This window comes from Artemia sp. Qi Xiang Cuo, chromosome 8 (assembly GCF_049724085.1).
Source record: "Artemia sp. Qi Xiang Cuo chromosome 8, ASM4972408v1, whole genome shotgun sequence".
NCBI lineage: Eukaryota > Metazoa > Arthropoda > Branchiopoda > Anostraca > Artemiidae > Artemia > Artemia sp. Qi Xiang Cuo.
The window spans coordinates 70,173,861-70,195,960 of NC_142801.1; the positions used below are offsets into that span (position 1 = coordinate 70,173,861).

The window sequence follows — 22,100 nt, forward strand, 5'->3', positions numbered from 1 at the left end:
TTTTCCCATTGTTTATATATAGTATTGGTTAATGGGAAATATAAAGACGTTTCAGGAGGGATTTTTTATGATGGGGGGGTATCAGAGGAGGGGATTACGGGGGAGGATCCTTCCATGGACGATGTGTCCTGGGGGGACGGTACATTGCTAGGAAGGGTGCGCCGGATTTCCCAGCATTATTTAAAAAAAGATCAGAAATTAAATAAAAGAAACAGTTTTTTCAACTGAAAGTAAGGAGCGACATTAAAACTTAAAACGAACAGAAATTATTCCGTATATGAAAGGGGCTTTCCCCTTCCTCAACGCCTCACTCTTTACGCTAAAGTTTGACTCGTTTGACTCTGTCTCACAACTTTGTTTTTTAAAACAATAAAAAACTTTAGCTTAAAGAGCGAGGTATTGAGGAGGGGACAGCCCCTTTCATATACGGAATAATTTTTGTTCGTTTTAAGTTTTAATCTCGCTCCTTACTTTCAGTTAAAAAAGTTTTTTTTTTATTTAATATATATATATATATATAGATTTCTCTGTTTGATATCCTATTGTCTTTTTCCTTTTTTTTCTTTAATGGAGTATTCTTTGGTATAGGCGATATATATTTTGATATTTTACTCTGCCCTTATTAATCACAGCCCTCAGCTATTCTATGAATATTTTCCATCAGAGGGTTCCCCTTTTTTATAATTTTTTTTCAATATCCACTCTTTTACAAAGTGTCAACATACAGCTGACAGTTACTTTTTAATAAGTGCAAAGAAATTAAAATGTAGCGTCAGCTAATGAAAAGAATTCCCTAGCTACTTCTCTATTGGTTGCGAAATTAAATCACCTTCTAATTTTTTTTTAATTTTTGCTACCTTTGCTAAGAATATACTTTTGGTTTCTAGGGTGTTGTGGAATGTTTGAAAATTATTACCGAAACCAAATCAAAAAGAATTGCGAAGTTCGCTTTTGATTATGCAACGAAACACGGAAGATCCAAGGTCACAGCAGTTCACAAGGCCAATATTATGAAACTCAGCGATGGCTTATTTCTGAGATGCTGCGAAGAGGTATGTAAACAGGTATAACCAAAGGGTAAGGGTGGACAATACCCTCTGGAAGACCCATTTTCCACTTAGAAAAATCCTCAAAAGCAAGCGTCCAGCGAAGTTCTGACAGAACTCTCTAAATGCGCCCCCTTATACGTAACTGGTTGGTGGAAAAACTTCAGGTAATCCTGACCTGATATAAACTATAAAACCCCACTTCGGGTCTCGCACTTTAGGCCCTGGCTCAAGGACATGTGAAATTGACCCTTTTTGGCTCCAGGCAAGTAGTATACGGAACTTTCGAAAAATCTTCCCTTTCCAGATGTAACCAAATTTTATTTAAAGTTTTCACATTTCCCCCTTTTTTTAAATGTTGTTTTGTCTATTTACATGGTTAAGGCTAGTAAATTTAATTCTAATTAAAGCACTTTACTGACCTAAGAAATTGGATAATATAAAGAAAAAATAAAAATAAAATATAGGTCACGTACTATAAAAAACAAAACAAATGTAAATGCTGACCAATATTCATAACCTAAATTACCCTTATAATCTGCTTAAGTCCCATCCGTCCTTGAAGGTCGTCTTGGGGCCTCTTTCTTCGTAACGGCGTGGATGTGCCTTCTGTATGCTTCACGGTCTTTTGCTAGGCGAAGAAGGTCCGAGAGGCGGTGAGGTGCAAAGTTTTCCTTCCACCTTTTTGGGTGACGACCACGAGGACGAGACCCGTGAATTTGGCCTTCGAAGGTGATTTTTGGGAGACGGGACCGACTCATCCGTTGTACGTGACCGAGCCATCGAAGTTGATGGAGCTGGATCTTCATGAGAATTGTTTGTTGTACTTTAAGGTGCTCGAGAAGTTCGACATTTGAGATTCTATCAAGGTAAGTGATCCCGCCGATGCGGCGGAGGCACTTAGTTTCAAATGCTGCAAGTCGACGGTTGTCATTTACCTTCAGTGTCCATGTTTCACATGAGTAGATTGCGATGGGGATGATCAGGGTATCAAAAAGTCGTGTCTTAAGCCGCAGAGACAAATCCTTGCTTCGCCATATGGGCATAAGGGCCTTGAAACTGGAACTCGCGAGGGCGAGACATCTTTTGATGGACTGTTGTCGCTGGTGATCAGACTACCGAGGTAAGGGAACTCGTCAACCCACTGGATACTCTCTCCATTAATTTTCAGGTCTGGCTTAACTGTATCCTTTGGCTTTCGTGAGCAGCACATAGCCTTTGTTTTTGATACATTTATGATCATTCCAAAAGAACTAGTGGCTTCGAAGACGTCGTTAAGAACGGCTTGTAGATCCTCGGGTGTTTCAGCCATTTCGTTGATATCGTCGGCGTAGGCTAGCTTATCTATCTGAACACCCCCTATATGTGCGCCACAAGTTGTCTCCACCAGGGATAAGACTGCTGTGAGGAAAAGGTTGAACAGCTCTGGAGACAAAAGGCATCCTTGAAGGACACCTGCGGAAGTCTGGAAACTGTCAGTGAGACCTTCACTAGTCATCACACGACTCCCAAATTTTGAGTACATATCCTTGATAAGATCTACTAGGTTTCGTGGGATTCCGTAATGGAGAAGGGTATGCCATAGGCCATTTCTCCAAATAAGGTCAAATGCTTGCCTAAAGTCGATGAAGAGCTGATACAGGCCGCGACCGAATTCCAGATATTTCTCTAAAATTTGGCGAACAGTGAAAATTTGATCAACGGTCGATCTCCCAGGGCGAAAACGGGCTTGGTATTCTTGGATGACTAAGGATGACACGGCTCTGATCCGTTGGAGTATAATTCGGGTGAAGATCTTGGCAGTTTGACTTGTTAGGCTAATAGGACGGTAATTATCACATATTGCCTTTGACCCCTTCTTGTGTAGTGGAACAATTGTGGCTTCGCACCAAGAAGTTGGGAAATGACTATTTTGCCAGGCATCGTATACAATCTTGTGGAAAAGATCTATAAGTGGTTCACACCGGACTTTCAGCAGTTCTGCCTGTATCCCGTCCGGGCCAGGGGCCTTGTTAGTCTTCAGCGCTTGGATGGCATCTTCGACCTCAGAACGGAGAGGAGGTGGGCTGGGATCTGAGACAGTAACGGGCAAGAGGTCCAGGACAGCAGAGTTTGGAAAGATATCAGGATTAAGCTTTTTTTTGAAATGCTCCATCCATCTCGATCGGATACCTTCTGTGCTTTGTATCTGAGAGCCATTTTTATCTACCAGTGTACAAGAACTGAGGTTTTTCTTGCTTGTTAGCTCACGAACTCTTTTATACATGAAGTATGAATCACCTCTCTTAAAATCAGCCTCGCACTGTTCACATTTGTCTTTAATGTAGGTGCGATGGGCTCTACGGGTGGCTTTTTCTACAACACGCTTCAACTACTTATATCTGTCCCTGCTCTCTCTGTCTGACCTGTTATTGTGTTTTCGTTTCTCAGTACATAATAAAATAATTTCATTTGTTATCCAAGGCTTTTTATCACCCTTTTTGGTTCCTAGGGCGGACATCGCTACTTTGCTGATGATCTTAGAGGAGTCTGTGACTCCTCTAAGATTGATATCCATCAATCCAGCCTGAGGTCAAACATTCCAGCCAGTCGAGGTCCAAACATTCTAATGTTTATCTGTATCAAGGAAGAAGGATGGGAGAGGACACCCCTCATAAGCCCTTCCGTGAGGGATGTCCCTCATGAGGGACACCCCTCAGGAACACTTTATCCGAAACCCTTCCTTGAAAAAATTTTTGAATCATATAAATCATGAAACATCATTCCTGAGTTTGTGACCCTTTCCCCTTCCTTCCAACATTTTTTTTAGAGGCGCGCCTTTTATCGGACAGTTTTTATTTTCGAAGCATTAGTGAATGAATGAATGAATGAATGAATATTTATTTCCCATCATATAATTAAACAGCAAAACGCAATGGAGTATTATGAAAAAAAAAAAAAAAACGAACTATGAACACATAACATAAACATCAAAATAGAGTCATTTTCCAGGGGTGTGAAGATGGCCGGTTTGACAAACATTCGAACTGAGATTCCCCTGCAAGGAGGGGCTCCATAACACCGAAACATCGAACCACACAACCGTTTCTAAGTCATCTAGGGATTTGTAGAAGGTACTTCGCAAACTTAAAGTAAGATTTGCCCAGAGATTGCTTATCAACATCCGTCAAAACGTCCCAAAAAGGCGTTAGATACAGTATATGCCAAAGGGCGATACAATTGTACAACTTGGCCAGTAGCTTACGTTTTGACTAACGTGCGAATGAATAACAATACTAGCATATGCTGCACGTATATTTCTCTCAGCATGCTTAATAAGGAGCTTTCTTGTATTCCTAAGGGAAGACCCAATCGGTAAAGGAGCTTTCTAGTATGCAGATATTAAAATTCGATGTAAACGGTGGATCGTTGAAGGGGCGGTAGCCCATGTTATATTCAGGATATCCCTGATTCTCCAAATGAAAGTAAAGGCCGACGTTAAAAGTTAAAAGAAATAGCAGATTAATTTAATGTATGGTGGGGCACGCAGCCCCCTAGTTTATTTTATGTCCCCTAGTTATCTCAAGTTTATTTTATGCTTTCTTGAGTTTATGATTACTCTCTATGATGAAATGAAGCTTAAACGGAAAACATTTTGTTTTTGTTTTTAAGGTAAGCGGGGATTGGGTTATTTCTGCGAACGATCCTATTTGCTGAGATAAGGCAAGGATAAATAATTTATCTTCTATTTTCCTTCAATATCATTATCTATTTTCTATCAATTTACATTTATTACAACCATTTTATTTTTATTCCCTTAACTTTTAGTCGTAAGGTCATTTAGATCAGACATTTTCAAACAACATTTCATGTGTAATAGCCATAAAACTGTAATTTATATCCTTTGGAGGAAATTGACAATCTCACTTATTAATTAGACCCTAATAATATACCAGCTATGCTAGTAATAGTGCAAGGGAAAAATTGAATATGTGATATAATTTTACCTGAATTTTAAGGGAAGGTATAAAGTAGAAGAAAACAAAAAGTTAAAGGATAATGAGAAAAAAGGTTAATTGCATAGCTGTATATTTACTAAATGTTTCCCAGAGAAACTGCCTACGGATAGTTCCGTATTTCAAGCAGTAGGCTGTACGAAAAGTGTGGTTCAATCCTGCTTTCAAGGGATAAAGTGAGAGAAAAGTTGAGATGGCTAGGGCACGTTCTGCGGATGAAGGATTGCAGATTGCCGAAGATCTTCCTTTTCGGCCAACCGTCTAGGGCTAAACGGAAAGCAGGTCGTCCGCGGTTGGGGCGGGTGATATCATAAAGGAAGATTTAAGGGAATTGTGAACTTCCTGGGAGGATGTAAAGAAGGAGGCTTTGAATAGAGTGGGATGGAGGAGGAGTGTGCGTAACTGTTGGCCTCATGCGACTTGGTGCTGCGGTGAGTTGTTAGTAGTAGCAATATATACTAGATCGGGTCAAAATCAAAGATTAGTTTCATATTTATGCTTGAAAAGAATTTACAGGTGCAAGGAACTCTGTAATATACTTACAACGGAATTTTAAATGATAGCATAAACAGAATGTATCAAAAGTTAGAGAATGTTGATAAAAACATTTAATTGCATAGCTTTATGTATAAGAATAAGATAATGGACGAATAGTTTCATATTGGTGTATAAAAGAGAATGTAAAACTGCAAGCGATGAGGAAGAATTGGTAATATAATTACAACTCAACTTTAAGGGATGGCATAAAGTAGAATGTGACAAAAGTTAAAAAATGTACAAAAAAAAATGTACTTATCCGTATTGGCAAGCAGAGCATCAATACCCTGTCCTATCCAACAGTTTGTGGTAACGAATTGTAAGTGAAGAGCCACCCGGGTCAATAGTAACCAAGACTCTAAAAAACGGAATTTTGATACCAATAGATACATCAAAAGAATTGAATTTTCATGCTGATTTCAAATATATAAGTTTCATCAAGTTTAGTCTGACCCATAACAAAGTTACGAGCCTGAGAAAATTTGCCTTATTTTTGACAAAAGGGGGAAACATCCCTTAAAGGTGATAGAATCTTAATGAAAGTCACACCATCAGATTAAGTGTGTCAGAAAACCCTACTGTAGAGGTTCAGACTCCTATCTGCAAAAATTTGGAGTTTTGTATTTTTTGCCAGAAGAAAGATCACGGATGCGTGTTTAATTGTTCTTTTTTTTGTTTTTTTTCAGGGGTGATCGTATTAATCCAGTGGTCCCAGAATATCGTGAGAGGACTCGTTCGAACGGAAATTAAAAGTTCTAGTGCCCTTTTTAAGTGACCAAAAAATTGGAGGGCAACTAGGCCCCCTTCCACGCTCATTTTTTTCCCGAAGTCACCCGATCAAAACTTTGAGATAGCCATTTTGTTCCGCATAATCAAAAATTTAATAAATGTGTCTTTGAGGATGACTTCATCCCCTACATTTCCTGGGGGAAGAGCTGCAAGTTATGACTTTGCCCATTGTTTACGTATAATATTGGCTTTGGAAAGTATACAGGCGTTTTCAGGAGGGATTTTATTCTGGTGGGGGGGCAGAGGAGGGGGTTATGTGGGAGAATCTTCATGGAGGATATTTTCATGGGGGAAGGGACATTTCTATGATGGGGGCGCCAGATTTCCCAGCAGTATTTAAAAAACGATCATAAATTTAATAAAAAACTAGCTTTTTCAACTGAAAGTAAGGAGCAACATTAAAACTTAAATTATTACAGAAATTATTACGTATATTAGGGGGGTTCGCCCCCTAGTCAATACCTCGCTCTTTACACCAAAGTTTTTTTTAGTACTTTCAAAAGAGCTATCTATTCTAATTAAACGGCCTTTGCGATTCAGGGGTTTGTGATTCGAACAAAATTCAATCGTATTGTATCCGTCGTATCTGTCGTATCGTACGAATAATCATAAAAAAGTAAAATTAATTTCGTTGCAAATTTCGTTTTAGTTATTCATGTTCGGTGAGCCAAAATCACAGCTGCATTAATTCAAAACGTTCAGAAATTAAATAAAAAAACAATTTTTTTTTTACTGAAAGTAAGAAGCGACATTAAAACTTAAAACGAACAGAAATTATTCCGTATATAAAAGGGTCTGTCCCCTCCTCAATGCCTCGCTCTATACGCTACAGTTTGACTCTGTCTCAGAACTCTATTTTTTAAAACAATAAAAAACTTTAGCGTAAAGAGCGAGGCGTTCAGGAGGGAAAAGGCGGGGCGTTCATTAAAGGAAGGGACAATGAGAATGGATGGGAATTCCTTACAGATGATATTTAGATGGCTCTTCCATTGTGACAATATAATGAATTACAGGTATAGACTTCCGACTACTTGCAAAGATCGTCGAGCCTTGTTGATAAGAGAGTATCGCCAAGTGCTGAAAACCACGTGGTGGCAGTCTAGGACTGCCTAGGTGGCAGTCCGTGGACGGAAATTAAAAACGCGTTTTTAAATAAATTTCAAAATGTAAAAGAACTCTGATTCACGAATTGTAACTGCACTTAATAGGAAGTTTCCAGCGCTCTATTTTAAAATTCTTAAAGATAAGCATATTTCAACCTTTTTTTTAAGGAACTAGGGGTGGGGGCACTGGAGCATGTAGAGAGCTGTTCAAGGGCTCTTTTGCAGTCTAATGTACCTTTATAATTTTGAATCTAAATCCAGGGCAAAGAGGTTGTTTAGCCTCTATTCATTCTGAGCTCTTCTTTAAAGTATAGAAAAAGTAGGGGTTTGCAGACTACCACTGCCTTTTATTTTTACCACAAACATATGTGATGCCATGTAATACTGACACAGTAGAAAACGCTCCTCCTCTACAGGGGTATTAATTGAGGGAGGTGCTTACCCCCATATTTTGAATTTTTTCTATCTTCAATGATAAAAACGAAAAAAATTGCCGCCCATTGATTTTGAAAAACACCCTTTTTGTATCTGTATTTTTTAAAGTTTGAAAAAAATCATTGCCCCCCTCTCCCACACACTTTCCCTGAATTAGCGTCATTGCTGCTCAGCCGTATCCTGTTAATAACTTTTGAATACCTACTAAGAAATAACAAATGAATCCGTCTATTTTCAGTCTATTCTCCAAGTTGTAATTTTAAGAGTAACAATTTCGAATTGGCGCAATGCAAACAAAATACCGTATACTTGAATGTTTATTGAGTGACAGTTTCAAGAACAATAAGATCCCCTTGCTTTAGGGCTATTTCCGTAATGTTCCCATTTTGAAAAACCATAAAGGGATAGAGATAACTCCAGGATTCCATGTATTTGTGTAACGTTTTTGGTTTCTCTGATCTGTTCCAAGAATAGCTTAATCGAGAGATCTCTTTTCTCTTTGTCTCTAGAGCTGGAGGTTTCTAATTAGCGACCCGTTGGTTACATACGGTTTGCTTCGGCTTCTCTTTTCACTTTTTATATTTTCTTTTTAAGTGAAAAGGGTAAGAATTAGCTTGTAAAGAAAAACGTAAAAGATGAAAATTTAGTGCCTTCTCTAAGAGTCAAAAGTGACCGGAGCTTAAGAAAACGGGTCGGGTATCTTTCTTGAAAGGGTATAGAATAAATAACAGTGGCAAAACAGATCTTGGGCACACTATAAAATGCTAATAGGGTACTAATTTAATAAGTAATTTCTTTGCAGGGTTAGAACCCAGAAACACAAAAATTATATTGTCTGGCCATAATTTTGCTATTTTTTGTGTTAGGAAGGTTGTCTTGTGTGCCTATCTTGGGGAAAGCGAATCGTCTTCCCACCCCCACGTCGATTTTAGTACCACTTGAATTTTCATGTTACATTTTTACCTTGGTGTATATGGAATGGTTAATTGTGACTTCATCTTGCAAAAACAGAGCAAAAAGATGGCACTCCTAGATATAGGGTTGTGTTGAGAACCCCGGACTCAATCCTTTGACAAATTCTAAGAAAACGAGAATCAGAAATTACAAGACGTGATATGTTAATTTTTTTTTTTAAGCTTTGTTTATTTGGAGTATTGAGGAAAACAGACTTCAACCTGTATATTAAACAAGTTTGCTGCTTCATTAGAAGGAGAAGAGAAAACACCCGTAAACTACGAAATAAAAAAAGAACAATCATTGAATGTAGGATCTTATATTAGAATACAAGTAATGTCATAGAATATTTATGCAGAATAAGAATAAACCAAGTAAGATGGAAAAACAGAAGGAGGGTCAAATTAAGAACTCTTTATTCTAAACATCTTTCCATACGTGTCTTTCGAGCGCCTTTACAAGCTTTTTCTACCTTATAAGCTTGCTAAGCTTTCCAGAAGTTCAGTGTTATGAGTGGATGCCTCGGGTTATCCCAAAAACATTCCCACACAGAGGTGGTGTTACGGGAGGACAGAGTGTGCACTTGCCCCCGGCGCAGACATTTTAGGGGGCGCAAAATTTCAAATAAATAATCCAACGGTTATAATCATTTTGTAATTTTGAAATTTTGTTTTCATTAAGGTAAGATAATATTTATTCGTAATTAATTAATCACACAATGAATACATTCTTCTAATCCCCCAAAGGCTCTTAGGCGTGTAAAAGAGGGGGAATACATACATTTCAATTAAGCACTAAATCAATAGAAGGAAAATGTTAAACACATAAAATATAAGTAAATAAATTAAACAAGTCCAATCACTGCTACATGAAAAGGAGAAAAAAAAAACTTTAACGGCACAAAAGCTGGAATGGCAGCTATCCATGTAATAACATTTACTATAGATAGTTTATGGGCATCATAAAAGCAAAACAAAACAAAGAAGAGAGAGAGGGAAAAAAAAAAAAAAAAAAAACAAACAAAAAGTGATTTTAAGAACCCCCCCCCCCCCTCCAAAAAAAAGATGTAGGAAAATCCAATAAAATAAACCAAAATTCCAAAATATATATTTGAAACCAAGCCACAAAAAAATTAGACAAACTCAGTACCCCTCACAACAAACGTTTCTAACCCAGACTAGGGTCAACCTTCCCCCTAAATAATAATAATAAAATAAAAAAAAATAAAAATAAAATAATTCAACATGAAAAGTCAAGACAATAAAAAATTTCTTAAAATTCTTTTGAAACTACCAAACGAGTAACATTCTTGGGCTGACTCAGGTAGGCTATTCCGAACGATATGACAAGCAGTTAATGGATTTAAGTCAGACCTCACCGATGGAGTAAATAATATATTAATATTCCTTGAATTGCGAAGATGGTGCGAAGACCTATCAGTGACGAAAGAAGGAGTAGTTTGAAGGGCTGTGGGAACATCACCATGAATTTGATGAAAAGTTAAAGACGTGCACGAGAGAATGTAGAGAGACTGCAAAAAAAGTAATGGGCTAGTTGGGTTAGTTGTAGAACAATTTTTTTCCTGTATAAGCCTTCTTGCCTTATCATATAACTTAGAAAGTGGTTTCAAAAAAGAAAAGAAAATTGACATCCATATTGTAGGACAATAAGAGATGTAGGACTGAACTATGCAATGGAACAGAATTTTTAAAACTGATCCAGGAAAAATATGTTTTAGCTTCCTTAAAATTCCAAGGCTCCTTGAGATCTTCATATTAATTAGTCCAATATGATGCTTCAATGAAAGGTTTTCATCGAGAAGAATACCGAGAAATCGGACATATCGTTCCTTAGGTCTACTGAGAGAGCCCCTTGAAAGCTGGATATTAGTTAACTCAGGGCACGCCAGAGAAATACGTATAAAATTAAAAAAATTTACTTAGCAACATTTAGGGCAAGGCAATTTGCATCAAACCAAAGAACGACTTTCTCGGAAAGGTCAACTAATTTGGGAAGCATCTCTGACTCAGTTCCTACTACAGTACCAATGGTATTGTCATCAGCGAAAGCAACGAGTGTCCACATCCTGCGAAAACGATGGATTTTTTTTTTAGCATTGAAAGATTCAGGATGACATAGACGACTGCAAACTGTAGGTTTTTGATTCTTAACCTCAACTAAAAGGTCATTAACATAAATCAAAAACAGAAACGGTCCAAGAACTGAGCCTTGAGGAACACCAAACTCAACTTCAACTTCAGGCGGGAAAGGAAATCTACGGAGATGGTTCTACCTGACAAATAGGAATCAAACCAAGCATGAGCCTGTCCTCTTACACCATTGTATGATAGCTCATACAGCAGAATCTCGTGAGTTAAAGAGTCAAAAACCTTACGGACATCTATAATATAGCAGCAGGAATCAAACCAGAGTCAAGCGCGGTGTGGAGAAAATTTAAAAGAGTTACACACGTGCTTGACTCTTGTGTGTAACTCTTTTAAATTTTCTCCACACCGCGCTTGACTCTGGTTTGATTCCTGCTGCTATATTCTAGATGTCCGTAAGGTTTTGGACTCTTTAACTCACGAGATTCTGCTGTATGAGCTATCATACGTTTCCTTTGCATGAAATTGTGAAATTCTTTCTGGAATTTAATTTGTTAGGCGTGGTTGACTTATGTTTAACCTTGAACACGGATATAAAAACTCCGACAATTTGTTATCTTCTCAGTTCAGAATTGGCATTTGAAATATAATGATGCATTCGAATAAAAGGAATATTGATGAAAGCTACACGCAAGAAGTAAGTTGTTCTTTTATATTCATAGTGAGTAAAGAAATTAATTTTACTACAATTTATACAGACCCTATTATAGTTAACAGATTGTTAAATATTTTTTGAACCTGGATCTCCAGAGGTCGGTAAAGAGCAATATCAAAACATGAAAAAAATTATGTAAACACTGCATTTAAATGGCTTGCGAGCTTAGCACATGAGTTAAATCATACCTATTTTATATTCCGGCCAAAGTTCCCCACATTCGTTCCCCACCGGCGCAAAGTGCCACAATCATCCCCCTCCCTCCAACCCCCCTCCCCCTCGAACCCCCCCCCCCCCGCCCTCCCACCAATTTTTTTTTTTTTTAACTTTTTTTTTACATCTCTTAGAATGTCATGAAAAACACTTAAAACACCAGAAATTCATATTTAATATTTTCCAACTTCAAAATGGGAATGATATAGATATGTTTGTCGCAACTTTTACTATTAGAAAAATAATGTTTGTAGTGACCATTTTTTTTCTGAGTTTTTTTAAAAAAAAATTCTGAGTTTTTTTTTTTAACTTTTTTTTCAACTTTTTTTTACATCTAAATCATATTAGAAAAATAAAATGATAATTTTAGTTTAAATTTTAAAAAACTTATTCTTGTGCATACTATTGATGAGGACTGATGATTCTCTTTCAAGATTTTTTTCATGAAAAACAAACTTTTTTTTTAGGATTTTCCAGAGCTCCCCTTACCCATTAAGAAGATAATAAGGGGTGAAGCGACTCCAGTGGTCAGTTCAAACAGACCGACGGTTATACAACATGGTCCTAGGTTTAATCCATTAATACAATCAACATTAAACGTAAGCCGCCCAATAGCCAACTATCCAGCAGTCATGTCCAGCATCCACAGTAATATGCAGCAACCATCCGGACCCATCATGCACCAGCCAAATGTCAACTGTTCAATTCCCGCAGCCAATACACACAAAAAGATGACACAAGCACCCAGACCCATCATACACTAGCCAACTGTCAACTGCCACACTCAACATGCAAATCTTTGGTGATGAAACTTGTTGTATGATTCCTCCGAATATAGAGGATAGTTATATTAATTTACCAAGTACATCTACAGGGGGTAGGGCTCAACCATCTACCCTCGAATGGGCTGATCGTCTCAGTCCTTATAAACTCGACCCTCTATTGAGCGAGTTGGGGGATTCCACACCACGCAACATCCCCATCATTGAACAAATTGATGGAGGAAATGACATCCCCGTAACGCCCCCTGTCATGCCCGACTTTAATTTAGTTGACTCTGCCTTGCACAATGTATTTGTTTATAGGGCTGAGTTTGAGGATCCAATTAATTCACCAACATCAGCTAGCGTCATAACGGATCCGGTAGACATAGTACACTCCTATGTGGCAAGATTCGAGCCCTTCTTGAAAGAGTGATTCGGGAGGAGGATGGGAGAGCTGGGATTAAGGCTGCCATCGCACAAAAAATAATTTATTTAAATGAAAAGGCGGATAAGGTGTATGAGCGTTATTTACATACTGAAATGCTACCACTTCATCCGGACCTGAATAATTTTGAGGGTGTTTTTATGGAATGGGTTGACAATATAGTAACAAAATTGGATAATTATACTGAGTTGGGTAGTGGGTCGGTGGTTTTATTTATTGGGAGTTTAGATATTATTGTGGGTAAATTTAAAAAGAATTTTATTTTACGAGGGGGGAGGGGGGTGGTGGGGGCAAAATATAATGAAGATTTAAAGGGGTGTAAAGGTGTACAACGATTTCGTTTAAATACTGGGCTTCAATGCTTCAAATATGCATTTCTTGTGGCAGCTCACAAGCCTCTGCAAGAGGAAGCTACTAAGACACTGTTGGACAATTATGTAGTTAATGGGAGTCCAAATTTCCCTAAAGTAGAGTTTAATTGTTTAAATGATCAATATCCAGTAATATTTAATGGGATAACTATTTTTGAGCGGGCTAATGCACATTTAAAAATTGGTATTACTGTGCTACAATATGAAACCGAATTTGAGGGGGGTGAGCGCAAAAAGGGGGTTATATTTCTAGTGAGGGCTACGACCATTGAATCAGTGGAACATTGGGTTTGGCTTCTTTACAAGCCAGCCAGTGATCCCGATTCAATCGGACATTTTTTTCCAATACCAAACATTAGTCGGGTTGTGGGGGAGGGTAAATGGAAACAACGAGGGGAATGCCATTATTGTCCTTGTCTTTCTAGATTCCAGTCAAAAATAAAACTACACTATCAAAAGAAGCCGTGAAAGCGTCATGGATATTAAACTGTGGTTACAATAGGTGACAAATGTGCAATCTTTCGAATCAAGAGCTTTCAGAACTTACTATTACTGAGTGACACGGTGTGCGGAAACTGTAGATCAACTCTCGTAAATGTGTAGGATCTATTGAATTCAAATCTTGTTAAAAAATATGAGGTCATTGCAGTCTCTTATGCTCACGCCCAGAGAGACTCGTGTAATTCCATCCAATTGGTAGAGGTAGTTGAGAGATTGGGTGGTGAGGATTGTATGCTTCTTAACCGTGATAGTACTCATTAAAACAGCAAATAAATCGATATCATGGCTGCGAAATGCATCCTATCTAATGACTCTATCACTAGAGCACGAGTTGGCCATTAAAACTGAAAAAATTTGTTGGGTTTGTAAGGGAGAATTTTTTTAGGGAAATGGGAAAGAGGGAAAGGGGAAAGGGGGTAAGGGGAAAGGGGGTAAAGGGGTGGTCGGCGAGCACTATCATTTGGGCAACCATATTGTATCGGGATTGAGCAATTTTCGTGGAGTGGCCCATCAATCGTGTAATTTAAACGTTAGTCAACAATTGTTTCTACCTGTTTATATACACAATTCCAGCTATGACATGAAATTCATTTTACTGGCATTGGCACGATTGCAACGAGGTGGAGTTGTAGATGGTGCATGGGTAGATGGTTTTTTTCTTATAATATCATACCCAAATCGTCTGAAAAGCTGCTGCTCTTAGAATTCATATGGCAAATAATAGATAACGATAAATTGTTTATTAATAAGATCCGTTTTTTAGACTCCTTTAGTTTCTTCTCCAAATCCCTAAGACAACTCATTGAAGTAAAGAAAAGTGACGATTTTAATAGTTTCCCCCTTCTTAATTAACACCTCCTTAAACAGCAGCACTTTTCAGAAGGTGAAATGTATGATTTATTAACGTGTATGGGCATATATCTGTATGACTACTACAAATCCACCGCAAGGTTTTCTGAGGAACAATTGCCATCCATCACCTCATTCTACGATTCACTTTACGAGCGTCAATGCACCACTGTCGACTGTGAATTTGCCAAGAGGGTTTGGGCTAAGGGAGGGTGTAAAAACGGGTGGGATTAATGTAGATTGTACCTGGCAAGTGATGTATTGACGGGACACATGGCTATTTTATCAACTAAAACTGTGTGGTTTTTAAATTTTAAAGAGCGAATCGCCATGACCTTCGCCCTTGGAACTATACTATTTTCCACACAGTTTCTGTATACATTCATGTCGTATACAAATCTTCTTGGCAAATTCATAGTCGACAGTGGTGCATTGACGATCGTTAAGTGAATCGTAGAATGCGCCGATGGACGGCAATTGTTCCTCAAAAAGTCTCGCGGTGGAGTTGTAGTAATCATACGGATATATGCCCTTACACGTTAATAAATCATACATTTCATCGTCTGAAAAGTGCTTCTATTTAAGGAGGTGTTGCTTAAGGAAGGGAAAACTATTAAAATCGTCACTTTTCTGTACTTCAATGGGTTGTCTTAGGGATTTGGGGAAGAAGGTAAAGGAGTCTAAAAAACGGATCTTATTAATGCACAATTTATCGCTATCTATTATTTGCCATTTGAATTCTAAGAGCAGTAGTTTTTCAGACGATTTGGGTATGATATTATAAGAAAAAGAACCATCTACCCATGCACCATCTACAACTCCACCTCGTTGCAATCGTGCCAATGGCGGTAAAATAAATTTCATGTCATAGCTGGAATTGTGTATATAAACAGGTAGACACAATTGTTGACAAACGTTTAAATTACATGATTGATGGGCCACTCCCCGAAAATTACTCAATCCCGATACAATCGGGATGCCCAAATTATCATAGTCGCGGAACATACCTTTGCCCCCTTTCTCCTCTTACGCTCTCCCATTACCCTCAACAAATTCCCCCTTGCAAACCCAACATAATTTTTCAGTTTTAATGGCCAACTCGTCCTCTGGTGATAGAGTCATTGGATAGGATGTATTTCGTGGCCATGATATCGATTAATTTGATGTTTTAATCAGTGCTGTCACGGCTGAGAGCATACAATCCTCATCACCCAATCTCTCAACTACCTCTACCGAATGCATGGAATTGCACGAGTCTCTTTGTGCGTGAGCATAAGAGACTGCAATGACCTCATATTTTTAACAAGATTTGAATTCAATGGATCATACACATCTATTAGAGCGGCTTCGCAGTCTAAGGCCACCTTGTCACTCTGTTGGAGTGAGTTTTGAAGGTTCTTAAATCGCAAGATGGCCCTGTCACCGCTAACCGTTTGCACAGATTGACATCCGTGACGCTTGCAATGCTTCATATGATTATTTAACTTAATTTCTGACCGGAATCTAGAAAGGCATGTTGGACAATAAAGGCATTCCCCCCGTTGTTTCCATTTACCCTCCCCCAGAACCTGACTAATGTTTGGTATTGGAAAAAATATCAAATTGAATCGGGATTACTGGCTGGCCTGTAAGGAAGCCAAACCCAATGTTTCACTGATGCAAAAGACAGAGCCCTCGGTGGAAATACAACCCTAATTTTGCATTCACCACCCTCAATTTTTGTTTTAGATTGTAGCATACTAACACCAAGCTTCAAATGTGCACTAACCCGTTAAAAAATAGTTATCCCATTAAGTGTTATTGGATATTGATCATTTAAACCATTAAAATTTACTTTAGGGAAATTTGGACTCCCATTAACTGCATAATCGTCCAACAGTGTCTTAGTAGCATTCTCTTGCTGAGGCTTGTGAGCTGCCACAAGAAATGCATATTTGAAGCACTGAAGCCCTGTATCGAAACGAAATCGCTTTACACCTTTACACCCCTTTAAATCTTCAATATATTTTGCCCCCCAACACCACACACCCACCTCCTCTTAAAATAAAATTCTTTTTAAATTTACCCACATTAATATCTAAACTCCCAATAAATAAAACCACCGACCCACTGCCCAACTCAGTATAATTATCCAATTTTGTTACTATACCATCAACCCATTCCATAGAAACACCCTCAAAATTATTCAGGTCCGGATGAAGTGGTAGCATTTCAGTACGTAAATAACGCTCATACACCTCATCCGCCTTTTCATTTAAATAAATAATTTTTTGTGCGATGGCAGCCTTAATCCCATCCCTCCCACCCTGCTCCCGAATCACTCTTTCAAGAAGGGCTCGAATCTTGCCCACATAGGAGTGTACTATGTCTACCGGATCCGTTATGATGCTAGCTGATGTTGGTGAATTAAGTGGATCCTCAAACTCAGCCCTATAAACAAATACATTGTGCAAGGCAGAGTCAACTAAATTAAAATCGGGCATGGCAGGGGGCGTTACGGGGATTTCATTTCCTCCACCAATTTGTTCAAAGAAGGGGATATTGCGTGTATCAGGACTGAGACGATCAGCCCATTCGAGGGTAGCTGGTTGAGCCATACCCCCTGTAGATGTACTTGGTACATTAATGTAACTATTTCCTATATTCGGAGGAATCATACTACAACTATCATCACCAAAGGTTTGCATGTGAAGTGTGGCAGTTGGCCAATTGACGGTTGGCTAGTGTATGATGGGTCCGGGTGGTTGCGTCATCTTGTTGTGAGTATTGGATGCGGGAATTGACCAGTTGACAGATGGCTGGTGTATGATGGGTCCGGATGGTTGTGGCATATTGTTGTGGATGCTGGATGTGACAGCTGGATAGTTGGCTATTGGGTGGTTTATGGTTAATGTTGATTGTATTAATAGATTCGACCTACGACCATGTTGTATAACCGTCGGTCTGTTTGAACTGACCACCGGAGTCGCTTCACCCCGTCTTATCTTCTTAATGGGTGGGGGGAGCTCTGGAAAATCCTAAAAAAAAACTTTGTTTTTCATTAAAAAAATCTTGAAAGAGAACCATCAGTCCTCATCAATAGTATGCACAAGAATAAGTTTTTTAAAATTTAAATTAAAAGTATCATTCTATTTTTCTGATATGATTTAGATATAAAAAAAAGTGGAAAAAAAAGTTATAAAAAAAAACTCAGAAAAAAAACGGTCAGAAAAAAAAACTGTCAGAAAAAAAAACAGAAAAAAAATGGTCACTACAAACATTATTTTTCTAATAGTAAAAGTTGCGACACGCATATCTATATCATTACCATTTTGAAGTTGGAAAATATTAAATATGAATTTAATAATTTAAAATATTAAATATGAATTTTTGAGTTTTAAGTGTGTTTCATGACATTCTAAGAGATGTAAAAAAAAGTTAAAAAAAGTAAAAAAAAAAGTGAAAAAAAAAATGTAGTTGGAGGGAGGGGGTGGATGATTGTGGCACTTTGGGCCGGTGGGGAACGAATGTGGGGAACTTTGGGCCGGAATATAAAATAGGTATGATTTAACTCATGTGCTAAGCTCGCAAGCCATTTAAATGCAGTGTTTACATAATTTTTTTCATGTTTTGATATTGCTCTTTACCGACCTCTGGAGATCCAGGTTCAAAAAATATTTAACAATCTGTTAACTATAATAGGGTCTGTATAAATTGTAGTAAAATTAATTTCTTTACCCACTATGAATATAAAAGAATAACTTACTTCTTGCGTGTAGCTTTCGTCAATATTCCTTTTATTTGAATGCATCATTATATTTCAAATGCCAATTCTGAACTGATAAAATAATAAATGGTCAGAGTATTTATATCCATGTTCAAGATTAAACAAAAGTCAACCACGCCTAAAAAATTAAATTACAGAAAGAATTTCACAATTTCATACAAAGGAAACGAATCACTACCATGAAAACATCATGCACTTTGAACAGAGTCAGCACGAATTTTTCACGGTAGTTGAATCGGTCATTACACTGTCTGCTTGTATTGACTGGAGACACTCTGCTCGGAACTGTTATAGCTATATGGGGAGATACTCTGCTACCTTTAATTGTAGCTACTATGGGGAGACACTCTGCTACCTTTAATTGTAGCTACTATGGGGAGACACTCTGCTACCTTTGATTGAACCATTACTACTGACAACTGGGCTACTGTATTGAAAAGTTGTTTTGACACTTTTTGTCAAATTGATGTTTATTAACCACCTTTTTAAACAAACTACGCTCGATCGAGTGCTCCAATCCATTTTCTATATCTTATTCCATTCTTTTCGTTTCTCAGACACAGAAAGAGTTGGAATTTGGAGCTGTCAAATGCTTTCTCCTATTTTGGAGGCTAAACAAAAACCTCCAGTGCACAACAATGATTTTTAATAAAGTAAAAAAATCTAAAATTTGTTTTTTAGTTTTCCATTAGTTTTTCTGTAATATTAGTAATATTCATTAATAATAATTTACAATGTAATATTAAATTAATATCAAGTTTTTCAGTAGTTTTAATTAGTTTTCAGTTTTATGAACGTTTTTTCCATACATTTCATTTGTTTTTTAGTTTTTCATTATTTTTTCTGTAAAATTAATAACATTTGTTAATAATAGTTAATAAAACAGTAATGATAAATAATTTTTATAGTAATTAAAAAAGTAATAGTTATATTAATATCTTGTTAATTTCCTTGCACAATGCTTAACATACTACTTTTTTAATGGACACAGCTAAACTTAGTGCTGACTAGTTTTCTCAGTGAATGTGAATTTTTTGAAAAGGTAAAAAAAAAATTATATCTTTTTATTTTATTCTTCTACAGAAGAAGCATTAATAATAAAAGAAATTGAACAAAGTCTAGACGACTCATTGTCTCATAAAATACAGTCTGCCCCCGTAATATAAATTCATGAAAATGTAGGGGCCGAGGAAAAAATTTGAAATCTAATGAGGGGGGCTTTGGTTTTTCTAATTGTTTTTAACAAAAATGTCTAAAAAAGGTATTTTCCAAAATCCATTTTTCAAAGCTTTGCCCATGTATCTCGTTTCGTTGGACTTTGATTTTTCCAATTGTTTTTAACAAAATACCAAAAAAGGTATATTCCAAAATCTATTTTTCAAAACTTTGCCTATGGATGTCGTTTCAGCTTTAACGCTAACATTCATAATTATAAGTTTTTGTAGCAATCTTTCAGCTGAATCTATATTTTACTCCCGATGTAAACTGACTGCTTAAAATCACCATTTCCCTTGGTCCTACAAAAAAGGATCTGAATATCTTAGAATGGCTGAAATCTCCCATTTCTAGTTCTAAGAGAATGATTTTCACACTTGAGCTCTTCTAGTCAACGCTCCTCTGGTTACTGGAATTAACGCTTTGATTTAGAACATTTCTTTGGCCTGCAATGACAAGAAGGATGAGTAACATTTCTCTTTGTGTTTGATAAATGGATAGAATATTTGCAGAAGTATCTGTTGCTTTTTGCCTGAAATATTACCGGATATATTTTTTCTCACACAGTAAATGAATGAATTATAGTACACCAGTCACCTGTCGTCAGGAAATATATTTTCTGGAAGGGGAAAATGGTTCAGCAACAAGTTTTACAATGGCCTGGCCGTCCAGGATAAACATTCTTTAGCTTAGAATGTTTGTTTAGAAATATGAAATAATTCATATAAAATAAACAAAAATGTTTGCTTAGAAATAAACATTGTTTAGCTTAGAAATATGGATAGTTTCTTTTGGATACGTTGTATATTTATTTTGTTATTTGGTCTAAAAGCTCGTCAATGAAATAAAAAGACCAAGTATAGAAAAAAACTGGAAAAATCATAACACTATTAGAGGCTATAATTCTAATGCAAATAGACGCCACAGTTACGAGCTTCTATTGGATTTAATTAATAAAAAAAGGAAACAAATATAATTAAAATACATTGCTCTGTGACAAAACGAAGTTGGTACCCAAGTACATACAAGATTGTTCACTGATATGCAGTACGGCTCCCACTTCGGTCTCTCGGAGGTCTATCACCTCACCTGTTTAAACTAAAAAAAAAAAAAAAAAAAAAAAAAAAAAATCAGTTATTAAAGGAAAAAAATCCGTTCTAAACCTCATGTTATTTGGATTGTCTTTTACTTTTAACCTTTAATTAAATATATCTATGAACTGTTTTTGGAAAGCCCAAAGGAGCTCCTGTATCTTATTTCTTGTAGGAGCATGTTCCAAACCTTAAAACATGCTGTATCCAGGAAAAAATTACAGTGTCCATATTTTGACTCTGCTGGAGATCAGTGGTAGGTGGTAAACAATAATTTTTGGCCACATTGTTCATATATCAAGCAAAACAGATTGTGGAAAGGAGATGAAAGTAACTCGGAGTAGAATTTAAAAGACAAATTGAGCATGAAAGAAGGTAGTAAAGCGAACCAAGGGAGGGATATTTGTTTAAGCTTCTGCATTAATTTTCAGTGCACGCTTGTGGATTGAATCAAGTATATTCAGTTGCGATATAAAATTGGTTGCCAAATTATGGCACAATCCTGCTAGTGAAGTTTCAATAGTAGACAAAGGGCTATTTGCTGAAATATTTGCTTCAATTTCTCGATGATTCCGTCAGATCGTCTCGATAGTTTCCCTAGAGATTTTTTTTGAGGGATTGAGACGCATCAAATGTTAAATTCTAAGACTGATTAGATTTCGGGGACAATGAGGATTAACTCGGTATTTTCTAGATGACTGAGGTATTTCAGATGTACCCTTTTTACAGCCTGAATGTAAGTGATGTCTTTTAAAGTAGTTCAACATTTTCTGAAAGCTTCAACTTGATAATCTTAGCCGTTCCTGAAATATTGCAGATACGCCGCTTAGGCACCATTAATGATATTAGCATCTATTGATTTAGCTCAATCTCACCCCAACATGCCCGGAAAGTATCAACTTAAAACTCTTAATGTTTCAGAGTATTGCAAACAAATCCTTGTGAAAATCTGTCTGTATTATCTTTTGATTTTGTTGGATATCCCCCTCAACATGCCTTGAAAGTTGAACTTGGCATTTTTAGCCGTTTCTTAGATACTGCATATACTTCATTTTGACAATCTGGATGTCCATAGTGTCTTTTGATTTGGTTCATCGCGCTATGAAACATTAAACTTAATACATTTAGCAGTACCTGAGATATTGCTCATATACTCTTTTGAGCATAGAGATTGGATGTCAGAGTATGTCAGATTGGGTGTCAGGC

The 22,100-nt window shown here is 37.1% G+C and overlaps 1 protein-coding gene across 1 annotated transcript in view; it reads left to right on the forward strand.

The window, feature by feature from the left end:
- The window catches only part of Idh3b (isocitrate dehydrogenase [NAD] subunit beta, mitochondrial), a 302,997-nt gene that overhangs the window by 153,491 nt on the left and 127,406 nt on the right, over positions 1-22,100 (forward strand). Inside the window, exon 6 of the mRNA XM_089093086.1 lies at positions 888-1,052. Within this exon, the coding sequence (XP_088949212.1) occupies positions 888-1,052 (165 nt within the window). The remainder of the gene's footprint in view (positions 1-887; positions 1,053-22,100) is intronic.